The sequence below is a fragment of the Panthera pardus genome, unplaced genomic scaffold (assembly GCF_024362965.1).
Source record: "Panthera pardus isolate Hobbes unplaced genomic scaffold, ASM2436296v1 HiC_scaffold_6, whole genome shotgun sequence".
Lineage (NCBI taxonomy): Eukaryota > Metazoa > Chordata > Mammalia > Carnivora > Felidae > Panthera > Panthera pardus.
This window is the reverse complement of record NW_026526991.1, coordinates 14216989-14232546: the sequence shown is the minus strand read 5'-3', so window position 1 is coordinate 14232546 and position 15558 is coordinate 14216989. Positions and strand designations below refer to the sequence as shown.

At 40.5% G+C, this 15558-nt stretch overlaps 1 protein-coding gene across 2 annotated transcripts in view; it reads right to left on the bottom strand.

The window, feature by feature from the left end:
• The window catches only part of SYN3 (synapsin III), a 466097-nt gene that overhangs the window by 421804 nt on the left and 28735 nt on the right, over positions 1 to 15558 (bottom strand). For both annotated transcript variants that reach the window (XM_019446702.2, XM_019446703.2), the window contains exon 2: positions 3264 to 3724. In XM_019446702.2, coding sequence (XP_019302247.1) covers positions 3264 to 3574 — 311 coding nt within the window. In that variant the 5' untranslated portion in view covers positions 3575 to 3724. The remainder of the gene's footprint in view (positions 1 to 3263; positions 3725 to 15558) is intronic.

The window sequence follows — 15558 nt, the reverse complement described above, 5'->3', positions numbered from 1 at the left end:
GGTAAAAAAGGGGCCCTGTGAGCTGGCTTCTCCCCTTTAACAACTTCTTCCTCTCAGGAGACAGTTTGCACAATGGAGGAGGGGCCGGGTGGGGGCTGACCCAGGCAGCCCACACTCTGCCAAAGCTGCCCGGGACAGTGGGGCTGGCCCGCCACCTGCTGGCCACTCCTGGTGGCGGGGAACAAACATCTTTCGGAACTCTGCAGGGGCAGACTGGGATTTCCCAGGCAGCCAGCATCAATCTGGAGAAAGCTGGGAATGTATTAAGATTCAGAGAGGTTAGGAAGCTGAAGAAGAATCTAGGATGGAGTTCTGCAGAAGCTGATGTGTCCGCAGGCAGCAAGTCCCCATCACAAACATCCAGTGGATGCAGAACCAGTTTCCAGGAAAGTTAATGTGCCTCAGTTTCTCCATTCTCCCCTTTTTTACTGCTGTTTTTACTGCTGTTTGGAGACCTAATTAAAGTGTGGGTATAAGAGGCATGATTGACACAGACTGGGAGACACTCCTCTGGCCAAAATCATGCCCCCCATCAGCATACACAGCCTAAAATTCACACATTCACACGTGGTCTTCAGATTAGAGAGATGGAAACCAAGTCAAATTTAAATGTTACTTGGATGGGTGAAATAGGTGATGGGGATTAAGGAATGCACTTGTCATGATGCACAGGATGATGTACAGAATTGTTGAATCACTATGTTGTACACCTGAAACTAACATAACACAGTATGTTAACTAACTGGAATTAAAATAAAGACTTAAAATAATAAACGTTACTTGGGTGAGGCCATTGCATTTTGGCCTCGTTCACTGTCCCCGCACACCATACTACTACATACCGCATGGGCACCGGGAGGACAGAGATTAATTAATAAGACCCAACCTTATTACTCAGGAGCTAACAGGCACAAGTGACCAATAGAAAACTGCACAATAGGATAAATCCTAATCCACTCTGCCCATTATTGGGGATGAAGAGATTAAATAAACATGATTATGAGGGGCTGCCATCAAGATGATTAATGTTGCATAGGTCACAAAAGTCTGCAATAGTAACACACACGTAAGTAGCATCTACTGTCTACCAGACACATCCTAAGCACTTTTATATTAACTCAGATTTTAACCCAATTACATGCATTAACTCTACTAGGTAGGTACTATTTTATTCCCATTTAGGTACAGTAACTTGCAAAGGTCGTTTGGCTACTATGGGGTACAAATGGGATGTGAACCTAGACAACTTAGCTCTGAAGTCTGTGTTCCTCACCATTGTATGGTGCTGTCATTTATCAGCTCACCCTCCAGACAGAAAGCAACTTTCTTGATAAATAGGTTTTTAAATAACCCCTGACCGTTGCCATATCATGGCAAACCCTGGCTGAGGCTGAGGAAACATGGTCAGCACGGTACGGTCAAAACCAAGGTCAAGTATGGGGCTGAAAAGAAACAAGAAGACTGCAAAGGCCATGCAGGCATTTTGATTAGTGGGCAGACAAGCAGCAGGGTTGCACAGGCAGCAGTGCCTGGAAGCAAAATCTCTGCAGAAATCAACCACTAAATTCAGAACCTAAAGATGCTGCTTTACATAAGCACATAAACAGATAAACAAGGCTTCATGAGGAGCGGCTTCAAGCAAGCAGCAACACTGAAGATAATGCAGACTGGATCAAAACAGAGGCCATGCCCGTGATCTCACCTTGCTTAAGATGAACTAACTTTTTAGCAGGAAAGTAAAGACTGCTGTCTACACCTGCTGAACATGCTTCCATGTTGACTGTACTGAATATCATACACTATAAATATCCCCCATTCCAAAGTACAGGGTCAGTCATTCCCAACCTGAGTTAACTTCTCAAGTGAATGTGAGTGTGCACATGCATGTTTGAATAACAGAGCCTGTGACATGCTCGGTGAACTGAATGCATTAACTTATTCACCTAAGACCTATTTACCAGGTGCCTATGATGTGCCTACTACGTGGCAGCCTTTGAAGACACACGCATGCAACCTTGCCCTCCAGCCCCATGACCATTTATGAGTCCACTGTCAGAACCGCCCTGGATGGAGTGCTTCCAGGTCTCCACACCTGGCATTATTTTCTAGACTGCAAATTCCATGTCCCCAACTAGGACTGATAATATTTAGCACCCTCTCCACCAAATATTTGGTGTAGAGACCTATCCTCCAACTTCAGATCCATGTGAGCAAGGTCTGCTCACCACTTCCCTGAGCACCTAAGGCTGTGACTTGCACTCCACTGGTGCTCAGTAACTATTTGTAGAACAGTTTCAATGACCTTGACATGTCCAATCTCTGACTCTGGAGAGCTTACCAGGGATCAGCATGCCTAACAAGAGACTAGAAGGCATATCATGTCTGCCCATGTTTGATGTTAAGAGAACAGGTTCTGGACAAACTCAGGCACTCTGGTCTCAAGGGTGTTAGATAAGGACTGTGGGTCTCTGTTCATTTCTTTTACCCTCATAACAACCTTACTGAATGGATGGAGGATGGCTGAGGCTGAAAGAGGCTAAGCAACTTGCCTGAGTTATTTCGGGTTTTTAAAGTTTTCCATCCTTAGGAAGGTAATATGGTATATATACCATATATTATATAACACTTCTGGTGAGCTCTGAGCAGTACCCCATTGCAAATGTATTAACATGTAAATCAAGGGGGCGCCTGGGTGGCTCAGTTGGTTAAGCATCCGACTTTGGCTCAGGTCATGATCTTCCAGTTCCTGGGGTCAATCCCCGCATCGGGCTCTGTGCCGACTGCTCAAAGACTTGAGAGTGCTTCAGATCCTATGTCTCCCTCTCTCCTTGCCCCTCTCCTGCTCACACTGTCTCTCAAAAACAAATAAACATTTAAAAATTTTTTTTAAAAAAAAGATGTAAATCAAGATTGCCATAAATCATTTATGGTCACACACAGTGAATGGTATAACGAAGACTGTTAGAGTCTCACTTTCCCTCAGATCAGGCTTTGCTGCCACATGGATTATAAAATATTTTCCAGTTTTCAGAGCTTTTTGGATTTTTGGATTTGCTGGCAAGGGACTGGGATTGTAAACATAAAGCACGAAACAGGTGCCATGGTGCCTGGCATGCAGTAGCCACATAGTAAATGTAGTTTCCTGCCCTCTGGCCAGTCTCTGATACTCTGATCAAACCTCTCAGCTTTCCCCTCTCTTCCCTCCCCCAGGGGTGAGATAAGCCCCCATCGCCTCTCTTGCCCCTAGGCAGATTCTGGCTTACCAATCTGTGTGGGCATCATCAATCACCAATAGGATCCTGGGCCTTTGAACAACAGGAGCAGAGGGACCCGGAGGCTCCATCAGCCCTGAGGGGGCTGCTGAGGTCTGCTTCATGGCACTGGAGAAGGAGCTGAAGAGGCTGGATCCTGGAGAGGAGAAGGAGGCTGCCAGGGGCTGGGGGTGCCTCCTCTCCATGGCTGGGGATGCAGGGGAGCTGGTAGAGCTGTCTGGGCGCTGCAGGTCTGTCATGTAGCCATTAGGCAGGTTGGCCACGAAGCTGCTGTCAGAGAGGCGCCGCCGGAGGAAATTCATGGCTACAGACGGAAGAGGTGGCTTGTTCCCACACAGACTTGTCTAGGTGAGGCCCAGAACACAGGCGGCCAGGGATAGGAGATGGTAGGGTCTTAAGCCGGAAGAGCCAGGGGAATCCTGCCCAAGTAGGCTTCAGCTGTCTTTGCTAACCTGTGGAAACAGGCCAACACACACATTAGTGGAAATGACCTCTGCCCTGTAAGAGCAAACAGATATGGCGCCTTCCTGCCCCACTGCTGGGGGCAGTATAAAGTGGGACATCTTTTTGGAAAAGAATTTGGCAACATGTAATCAGAGCATAACCTTTTAACCCACAATTTCCATTTTCTGGAATTCTCCCCCCAAGAAAGGAATCTCAGTTACAGAAAAAGCCTCCTGCACAAATATATTTTTTCATAGCATTATTTACACTAGCAAAATATTGGAAGGAACTTTAATCTTCAGTCACAAAATAATGAATAAATAAGCTACAGCACACTCAGTGAAAATTTTTGTGGCTATTAAAAGAGGGAACATAAAAAGAGCTTTTAGTACCACGGAAAAAATTTCATGTTGTACTTTGAAAGATCATGCTACAAGTTTATAGGTACAGAATGACTACAACCACATAAAAGATGAAATGACATAACTTTGAATAGAAAATACATTGGAATGTTAACCACAATTACATTGGGGTAATGTAATTACATGGCTTTTTTATTCTTTTCCACTTACCTATCTTTTCAAGACTTTCTAGAATATATATTGCTGTGGACTGAACTGCATCCCCCCAGTTTTCATATGTTGAAGCCCTAACCCCCAATGTGCTGTTAATTGAAGATGGTGAACTTAAGGAGGTAAAGTTGGATGAGGGGGCGCCTGGGTGGTCCAGTAGGTTGAGCGTCTGATGTTGGTTCAGGTCATGGTCTCACAGTTCTTGGCTTTGAGCCCTGTGTTAGGCTCTGTGCTGACACCCCAGAGCCTGGAGCCTGCTTCTGATTCTGTGTCTCACTCTCTCTGCCCTTCCCTGGTCACACTCTGTCTCCCTCTCTCTCTGCCCCTCCCCTGCTTGCACTTTGTCTCTCTTAAAAATAAATAAACATTAAAAAAAATTAACATTAGATGAGGTCATGGGGGTGGGGCCCTCATGATGAGATTAGTGGCTTTATAAGACGACACACTAGAGAGCTTGCTCTCGCTCCACCAGGCGAGGACACAGAGAGAAGGAAGCTGTCTGTAGGCCAGGAAGACGCCCTCACCAGAAACCAGCCATGGTAGCACCATGATCTCAGACTTTCAGCCTCCAGAATTGTGAGAAAATAAATTTGTTAAGTCACACAGTCTGTGGTATTTTATTATGGTAACCCAAGCAGACTAATACACATATGTACAGCTTTTCTGAACAGAAGAAAATAAGTTAAAAAAAAAAAACACAACAGATTATTCATTTGAGATTGAAATATCCCACTGAGAAAAATGATCATTCAAATGATGCATTTAGACCCCTCATATTTTTTTGAGATTTTATATTTTTATTGAAGTAAAATTTACTTCAACTGAGATGCACAGTCCTCAAGTGTACAATTCTTTGAGTTATGATAAATGAATACACCGGTACAAGATTTATTATACTTATGTCATCTCAGAACGTTGTCTTGTGCCCCTTTCCAGTTAATCCACACATCCCCATAGGCAAATGCACTGCTGATGTCTGTCACCATATATTAATCTTGAACTTCATATAAATGTAATCATACGTATGATTCTTTTGTGAAGGGCTTCCTGCCCTCAACACAGTGGTTTTGAGACTTATCTAGATTGTATGTATCAAGAGTCATTGTTTTTCATTCCACTGGATGAATAAATGACAAATTTTTATACCCTCTCCTTTTGATAGACATTTGAAATGTTTCCAATTTGGGGGTATTAGGAAAAGAATTGTTGTAAGGATTTTTTATTTAAGTGTTTTTGTGGAAAAAGAAAGAGTGAGAGGGATCTTTTTCTTTGGGAAAATATCTAGAAGTGAATTTGTTGGATCATAGCGTAGAAACATGTTTCCCTTTACAAGAAACTGTCATAAAGTTTCCCACAGTGGTTATGCTGTTTTCACATTTTATTTGAAAGTTCCAATTGCTTTACACCCTTACCAACATTTCATTGTCAGTCTTTATTCTTAGCCATTCTGATCGTTCTTGAGCAAATGGCAAAAAAAGAATTCTTGAGATGTCTTTGTTGCAAAAGGTGATTTTATTAAAGCACGGGGACAGGACCCATGGGCAGAAAGAGCTGCACTGGGCTTGTAAGGAGTGACTGATTATATATTTTTAAGTTAGTGGGGGGTGAGGGATATCTTAAGTTTCTAAGGAATTTCAAAGCAAGGCTTGCAGGATGTTGAGGGGCTAGCTGCTATTAAGATACGCTTGCTTTTAGTCTTTAATAAAACAAAAATATTAAGGAAGTAAGGCAGCCATGAGTCGCTTGAGGAATATCACATTCTGCATGTTTCAGGTGTCTGTCAGTGGGTTGCCAGCTGTGAGATTTAATTTGAGCTACATTTCTCTTGCCTTTGTTTCCCTCATCAATTCCAGAGGGTGTAAAATAGTGTCTAATTGTGTTTTTAATTTATTTTCTCTGATACCTGATGAGATTGAGCAACTTCCATGGGTTTACTTATCATTAATATATCTTCTTTCATGAAGCGTCTGTTCAGGTCTTTGGCCCATTTTTTAAAAAATTTTTATTTAATTTATTTTTTTAACTTGCATCCAAGTTAGTTAGCATATAGTGCAACAATGATTTCAGGAGATTTCTTAATGCCCGTTACCCATTTAGCCCATCCCACCTCCCAAAACCCCTACAGTACCCCTCTGTTTGTTCTCCATATTTAAGAGGCTCTTCTATTTTTGTCCCGCTGTTTTTATATTATTTTGCTTCCCTTCCCCTATGTTCATCTGTTTTGTATCTTAAAGTCCTCAAATGAGTGAAGTCATATGATATTTGTCTTTTGCTAATTTTGCTTGGCATAATACACTCTAGTTCCATCCATGTAGTTGCAAATGGCAAGATTTTATTCTTTTTGATTACTGAGTAATACTCCATTGTGTGTGTGTATATATATATGTATATATATATATATATACACACCACATCTTCTTTACCCATTCATCCATCAATGGACATTCGGGCTCTTTCCATACTTTGGCTATTGTTGACAGTGCTGCTATAAACATTGGGGTGCATGCACCCCTTCGAAACAGCATACCTGTATCCCTTGGATAAATACCTAGTAGTGCAATTACTGGGTTGTAGAGTAGTCCTATTTTTATTTTTGGAGGAACCTCCATACTGTTTTCCAGAGTGGCTGCACCAGTTTGCATTCCCACCAGCAGTGCCAAAGAGATCCTCTTTTTCCACATCCTCGCCAACCTCTGTCATTGCCTGAGCTGTTAATTTTAGCCATGCTAACTGATGTGAGGTGGTATCTCATTGAGGTTTTGATTTGTATTTCCCTGATGATGAGTGATGTGAGCATTTTTTCATGTGTCGGTTGGCCATCTGGATGTCTTCTTTGGAGAAGTGTCTATTCGTGTCTTTTACCCATTTCTTCACTGGATTTTTTGGGTGTTGAGTTTAAGTTCTTTATAGATTTTGGATACTAATCCTTTATCTGACATGTCATTTGCAAATATATTCTCCCATTCTGTTGGTTGCCTTTTAGTTTTGCTGATTGTATCCTTTGCTGTGCAGAAGCTTTTTATTTTGATGAGGTCCCAATAGATCATTTTTGCTTTTGTTTCCCTTGCCTCCGGAGACGTGTTGAGTAAGAGGTTTCTGTGGCTGAGGTCAAAGAGGTTTTTGCCTGCTTTCTCCTCAAGGATTTTGATGGCTTCCTGTCTTACATTTAGGTCTTTCATTCATTTTGAGTTTATTTTTGTGTCTGGTGTAAGAAAGTGGTCCAGGTTCATTGTTCTGCATGTCACTGTCCAGTTTTCCCAGCACCACTTGCTGAAAAGACTATCTTTCTTCCATTGAATATTCTTTCCTTCTTTGTCAAAGATTAGTTGGCCATATGTTTGTGGGTCCATTTCTGGGTTCTCTATTTTGTTCCACTGATCTGAATGTCTGTTCTTGTGCCAGTACCATACTGTCTTGATGATCACAGCTTTGTAATACAGCTTGAAGTACAGGATTGTGATGTCTTAGGCCCATTTTTAAAATGGGAGTTGTTTATATTTTTATTATTGATTTGGATTATCTGACTAGGAGTTCTTCATACATTCTGGATATAAGTCCTTTGTCAGATATGCATACTATGAACATTTTCTCTCAGTGTTTGGTTTGCCATTTCATTTCCTTCATGAACAGAAGTTTGACAGAATAAATAACTCTTACAAAAAGTGTTTGTTGTTTACTTGAAATAAAAACATCCTAATGGGAAAAAAAATTGTATCATAGGATAAGACTATACTTCCATAGCTTGGTTATTAAGAATATTTTCATATACATACAAAAATGTATATATACACATATAAGTACACATATTTATATGTACATATATGAAATCTGTTATATATATCTGCAGATGTTTTGATAAACAAAAATTTAAAATTTTTATGAGGTCCAAGTACCAGATTTTTCTTATGATTAGACCTTTCTGTATCTGCTTTTAAAATTTTTGCCCACCCCAAGATCATGAAGATATTGTCTTTTAATTTCTTAAAGAAACTTTATAGTTTTAGTTTTTCTGTTTAGGTCTATAATCCTTCCAAACTTGATTTTTTTTAATTAATTTATTTTGAGAGAGAGAGAGTGAGAGATAAAGAGTATGCATGCACGCACACATGAGTGGGGGAGGGGCAGAGAGAGGGAGAGAAAGAATTTCAAGCAGGCTCCACACTGTCAGCCTGGAGCCTGATGCCAGGCTGGAACTCATGAACTGTGAGATCATGACCTGCACGGAAACCAAGAGTCAGATGCTTAACCAACTGAGCTACCCAGGTGCCTCCAAACTTGATTTTTTTGAGTGGTGTGAGGTAAAGTTCATTTATCCAGTTTTCCAGCATTATTTATGAAAAGATTTGTTCCCTAATGAATTGCTTTGGTGGCTTTATTGGCACCAATGAACTGTATCTGTATGGGTCTATCTCTGGACTCTTTATTATGCTCCATTTATCTGTTTGTCTGTACATAGTCTTCATAACTGTGGTTTTATAGAAAGACCTAAAATCATGGAAAATGAGTCCTCCAACTTAGATTTTCTTTCTCAAGATTGTGTAGGCTAATCTAGGTCCTAAGTTCATACGCATTTTTAAAATCAACTTGTATGAAAAAGTCTGTTTTGGGATATGATTTGGGATTGTATAGAATCTACAGCTCAGTTTGGGTAGAAGTGACATCTTAACACTTGAATTTTCCATTTCATGAACATGGTAGAGCACTCTACTTATTAAATCTTTAGTTTCTTGGGGCACCTGGGTGGCTCAGTTGGTTAAGCCTCTGACTTTGGCTCAGGTCATGATCTTGCTGTTCATGAGTTCGAGCCCCGCGTTGGGCTCTGTGCTGACAGCTCGTAGCCTGGAGGCTGCTTTGGATTCTGTGTCTTCCTCTCTCTCTGCCCGGCTTCCTCTCTGTCTCTGTCTCTCTCTCAAAAATAAGCAAACATTAAAAAAAAGTTTTAAAAATAAGTAAATAAATAAAATAAATCTTCAGTTTCTCTCAGAAATATTTTGCATTTTCCAACTTTGGAGTGTTGTACATATTTTATTTAACTGATTCCTAATAATTTCTTTTGTATTTTTCTTATTGTATTTTAAAAGACACCATTTTCTAAGTTTCACATTCTATTTGTTTGCTGCTAGTATCATGTATTTGCCAATTATTGTCAATATGCTGATGCGATTAATTCAATTTTTGTTTCTAGTCGTTGTTTATAGATTTCCTAAGATTTTCGTTTTAAGTAATCATGTCATCTACAAATAGAGACATCTTTCCAACCTTAGTGCCTTTCTTTCTTTCACCTCTTCTATTACAGTGCCTAAAACCTCCACCACTGAATAGAAATGAATAGAAAGTGGACACCTTTCTTTTCCCAATCTTAGGGAGAAAATGTTTACCATCTCACATTACTAAGATGATAGCTATAGGTTTCTGTAAATGCACTGTATCAGACTGAGACAGCTCCCTGGTAGTCTTAGTTGGTTTAGAGTTTTTATCATGAATGGATGTTGAATTTGCCCAGCGATTTTCTAAATCAATTGAGAAGACTATAGTTTTTGTTTAGTGTGGTGATTTTCCAATGTTAAACCAAACTTGCATTCCTGAGATAAATCCCAGTTGGTTATAGTGAATTACCAGTTTCATGTATTGCTGTATTTAATCTGATAATTATTTCGTTGAGGATTTCTGCATCCATGTTCATGAAAAACATTGGTCTGAAATTTTCTTTTCTGGTACTGTCTTGGCTAGATTTTGGTATCAGTGTAATACTGAGCTCACAAAATATATTGAAAAGTGTTCCTGCCTTTTCTATTTTCTGAAAGAGTTTATGTAATATTTGGTGTTGTCTTTTTTACTTAAATTATTTGAAGAATTCAACAGTGAGGCCATCTGGGGCTGATGTTTTCTTTGTGGAAAAGTTTTTAATAATGAACTCAATCTATTTTATATATCTATTCACAGTCTCTGTTTCTAATTCAGTACTGGCAATATGTGACTTCAAGCAATTTGTCCATTTCATCTTAGTTATGAAATACACTGGCATAAAATTATTCATAATATTTTTTATTATCCTATCAGTTTAGGATATGCAGTGATTTTCTCTCATATTCTTTTTTTTTTTCATGTTTATTTACTTAGTTTTGAGAGAGTGAGAGAGAGAGAGAGAGAGAGAGCACAAGCAAGGGAGGGGCAGAGAGAAAGGGAGACACAGAATCTGAAGCAGGCTCCAGACTGAGCTGTCAGCACACAGCCTGACACAGGACTCAAACCCACGAACCACAAGATCATGACCTGAGCTGAAGTCAGATGCTTAACTGACTGAGGCATCCAGGCGCTCCTCCCAGATATTCTTGACACTGAAAATTTGCTGTCTGTCTTTTGGATTAATCTGTGTTACTAAGAATTTATAAATTTTGTTAACCTTGTGAAGACCCAACTTGCAGACTTTTCAATTTTCTCCATTGTTTGTTTTCTATTTCATTTGTATTGGGGTCTTTACTACTCTCTCTCTTCTTACTTTGGGTTTAAGAATTCAATTGTTCTTCTTTCTAGATTCTTAAAAATGTAAATCATTAACTTTAAACCATTTTTCTTTTCTAATATAATCATTTAAAGCAATGTATTTCCCTCTGTGCACTGCTTTGGCTGCATCTCAGAAATTTGACATTTCATTATTTTCATTATTGTTCAATTCAAATTATTCTTAATTTATTTGTGATTTTTGATTCATGTATTATTTAAACATGTGTTTAGTTTTCAAATTCCAGTACTCCTTCCGATAATTTCTTATTGTTGCTTTTAATATGATTCATTTGTGAATAATAAACATAGTCGATAAGGTTTTAATCCTTTGACATCTCTAACATTCATTGAGATTAATGTTATGGTTCAGTATATATATGGCTCAGCTCCCTCTGCACTTGAAAAGAATGGATATTCTGTAGTTGTTGAGTGTAATGTTCTATAAATATCAATTAGATTGCTGTAAGTCAGGTTCCTCAGCCAGGAAGCTGACTCCCGCTATGGTGATTTGCAAGCAGGAAGTTTATTGGAGAATGCTCCCAAGATTAACAACTCTGGGCAAGTATGAAAAGCAGAAATGAGTTGAGCCGCAATACAGTTTTAATAGAAGTGTCAGTCAATCTCACTGGGAGCAGGGAGCTGGGCATCTCTTTGGATTCCTTCATTTTCCGGCCACTTTGTTAGTCTATACTCTGTCTGCTGACTTGTCAAACCAATACAACTGCAGCTTTCTGCTTTGGTTTAGCTGCTCCAAGTCATGTGGATTGGGGATTGCTCTCAGAAAGAGTCACATAAATGTAGATCTCACCTAGTGCTTCTTTCAAGTGTCAAATCCCCTCTAGAATCTACCTACTTTTTGCTTCTCTCTGGGAACCTAGAGAAACCTAGTTTCTTTTAAATATTTTATCGCAAGTTTGTAATTATCATCTATGAGAGCTCAGTCTCACACAAGCTACCAAATCATTACTAAGTCTGAACTCTTCCATTTTAAAAATACTGGATAGAAAGGTTAATAAAATACTAGAGGTGACAGGGTTCAGAGATCATTTAACAACCCTGTCTTAGGAGCTCTGGTCAATCTTTATGCTGGTGGGAATTCCACACCTGCTGGAGAATCACCTCAGTATCCTTTGACCAACTCCAATGTTAGTCAAAGGCTCTTCCTGTAACTTCTCCCCACTGCAGGCCCCAGTGGGAGCTTACAGTCTGGCAGAGGGAGGCATATCATAAACAAGTGAACACATATTCACGGATTGGGGCAAGTGCTAGTACGGAATACACAGAGTGCAGTTGCAAAGATTAACGTGGCGGTGGGGCAGGGAAGGCAACCTTTAAGCTGAGATGTGAAGGATAAGGGGAAAGAGAAGTATGTATGCAAAGGCCCTGAAGTAGGAAAGAGCTAGGTGCATTTGGAGAACAGAAGGAAGGCCAGCCCAACCAGGAAACAAGAAGGATATTTTTGTAAGAAAATGTTTAGAAAAGTAGAGGGACAAGATCAGGAAGGACCATGCTGAGAATAATTTTGATTTTAATCCCAGTGTGAAAGTGAGTGAGAGAGAGACACAATCCAGTCTACCTGGCCACTGAGTGGAAAACAGACTGCAGATGTGGACAGAAGCAGCCAGCCCAGTTAGGAGGCTGTTGCAGTCATTTGGGGTCCTTGGTTATAAAAGAAGAGAGATGGATTATGTGATTTGCAAGGTGGTTTCCTATTCTGTAAGTCACTCACTTGTGCTATTAGACAGTGGATATCACTTCAGTGCCCAAAGTAATGTGATAGAGAGACAAAGTGGGGATGAGAGGGATTCAAGGAAGAAAAGAAGAGTGAGCAGGAAGTCTCTCTGGGACAATGCAGTAGGCCAGCTTAGTGGGCCATGCTGCCCCAATAGTCGCCACTAGAGGGCAGGAGTGGCCACACAAGAAAGGAAAAATACAACAAAAACATTTTAAAGAAAGCAACTTTGCAAGCTTGCTTCTTGGAGGCTGTGGCAAGACTTTACTGGAAGGGTAAAAAAAAAAGAAATTGAATAGTTCTCAGAATTGTTGGTTGAGCCACAAGACAGAAGTAAAGTGTAAATCATAGGGACACAAGTTTTGCATCAAAACAGGAAAGACTCCGTAAGAATGAGAGCCGCTCCACAGTAGTTAGTACCAGCTAGCTACTTTGGGAAGAGATGAGCAATTGATCAGCCTGGACAGCAGAGTGAACATCTCTGCTCAGATGTCTCACAGACACCCCAGATTCACTTCCTTGCTCATTCTCAAAAGAGTTTACGCACTTGCTTGCTCCCCCGCCCACTTCCTCCCAGAAGTACCACTATCCATCCACTCACTTAGACCAGAAACTGGAGTCTCCTACTTTGCTCCCTTTTGAACCTCACTGGTCAGCCACCCAGGCACCAGACCCTGTCAACGCTGTCTCTCCCAACATCTTTAATATCATCCTCTCTTCTCCACTATTCTTACCATAGTGTTGGTTCACATGCTGCTATATTTAAAAATGGGTCAAAGACCTTAAGAGACACCTCACCAAAGAAGATACGACGGATGGCAAATATGTATAGGAAAAGATGTTCCACAGTGAATATCGTCAGGGAAATGCAAATTAAAACAAGATGCTCGTATACACCTATTAGAATGGAACACTGACAACACCAAATGCTGGCAAGGATGTGGAGCAAGAGAAACTCATTCATGTCTGAGGGGAATGCAAAATGGTAAAGCCACTTTGGAAGGCAGTTTGGTGATTTCTTATAAAACTAAACACCCTTACTGTACTATCCAGCAGTCATGCTCCTTGGTATTTACCCAGTGGAGTTTAAAACTTAATGTCCATGCAAAAACCTGCCAGGGGCATTTATATTAGGATGTTCACTCATAATTGCCTAAACTTAGAAGCAACCAAGATGTCCTTCAGTAGTGAATGGATAAAACTGTGGTAATCCAGACAATGGAGTACTATCCAGTGCTAAGAAGAAATGAGCTATCAAGCCATGCAAAGACATGGAGAACCTGACATGCACATTACTAAGTGAGAGAAGCAAGCTGGAATGCTTCATACGGTATAATTATAATTTCAACTATATCACATTCCAGAAAAGGCAAAATTATGGTCAGTGGTTGCCTGGAGTTGCTGGGGCAAGGGGGTGGGTATTGAATAGGCAGAGCACAGAGGATTTTTAGGGCAGCAGAAATATTCTGTATACCATACTGATGGATACATATTACTACACATTGGTCCAAAACCATAGAATATAAAACACCAAGAGTGAACCATAAAGTAAACTACCAACTTTGGGTGATTATCATGTGTCATGTAGATTCATCATTTGTGACAAATGTACCACTCAGGTGGGGAAGTTGATAGTGTGGAAGGTTATGCATGTGTGTGAGTAGGGGATATATGGGAAATCTCTGTACCTTCCCCTTAATTTGTTGAGAAACTTAAACTAAAAAAAAAAAAGTCTTTCTGAAAAAAAAGGGGGAGAGGGTCCTTAAGTGCAAGACTGCTACCAAACCCAGGCTAAGAACCATGATGGCCTCAGCATTCTGGTGCTGGACACAGCAGGACAGAGGGAGTAAAGCCTGAAGGTTAAGCTCACAGATCCTGGAGCCAAATGGCCTGTGTTCTTAATCCCAGCTCTGCTACCTACTACCTATCTAGCCTCAGTTTTCTCACCTGTGAAGTGGGGATTGTAACAGTATCTACCTCATAGGGTTCTTGTGGGTGTTAAGTAACTTTATATTTAGAACAGTGCCGGCTCTTGATGAGCAATCTGTGTTAGCGGCTGTTACTATTTTGATTGCTTTTTAGACAGTGTATGTGTCCCGTTGCCTGAAGGTCTGAGCAGCGTGGTCAGTGTTAGTTTGGGAGGCAATGTGGGAGGGACTGCAGTATTTATATGAGAACTGGCTTTGGGAAGGATCTGACTTTGAGATCCTTGCAGCTGAGTAACATCCAGGCCACGGTTTTTTGATCTAAAAAGCAGAGTACACTAATCCCTGCCCTTCCTACTCCACAGGTCTTTGAGCAGATCAAATTAATATGCCTTAAGATGCTTTTCAAAATATTTACTTTGTAAGTTAACATAGAGTAAAACAGACTTTTGGGCATAGAGTTCTATGAATTTTAACGCATTTATGTAACCATCACCACAACCAGGGTACAGAACGGTTCCATCACCCCCCATGGAATTGCTTTTTAATCTTTAAAGTACTCTGCAAATGTCAATGGCATAATGTTTCATGGGCTAACACGTGGATCTCCTACAGGGGGGAGATCGGCTAAGGAACATTCAAGGCCCAGCACATTTCTTAGAAAATAAATGAAGATGAATTTTAACAACTGAACTTCCTGCTCACCAGCTGCCTTTGCCCTGGCTGTTCCTTCACCTGGAACATTCTTTCTACACAAACCTGCAGGGCTCACACCCTCATGTCTTTCAGATCTTTGCTCAAATGTCACCTTCCCAGCAAGGCCTCCCCTGACCACCCAATGTTAAACCGTCTGGCACTTTGGATCTCTCCTTCCGCCCTTTACTTGTTCTTTTTTCCATAGCATGCACTACCTTCTATAAAACTGTATACTTATCTACCTGGCTTGTTGATTCTCTGCTCCTTCTGATATAAAGTCCCCTAAGAACAGAGAGCATTTTCTGACTTATTTGCTGATGTATCCCAAGCACTTAGAAAAGTGCCTAGCATGTAGGAGGGGCTCAATAAATATTTGTTGAGTGACTCTGTTTAAAATAACATGAATGAGTGGG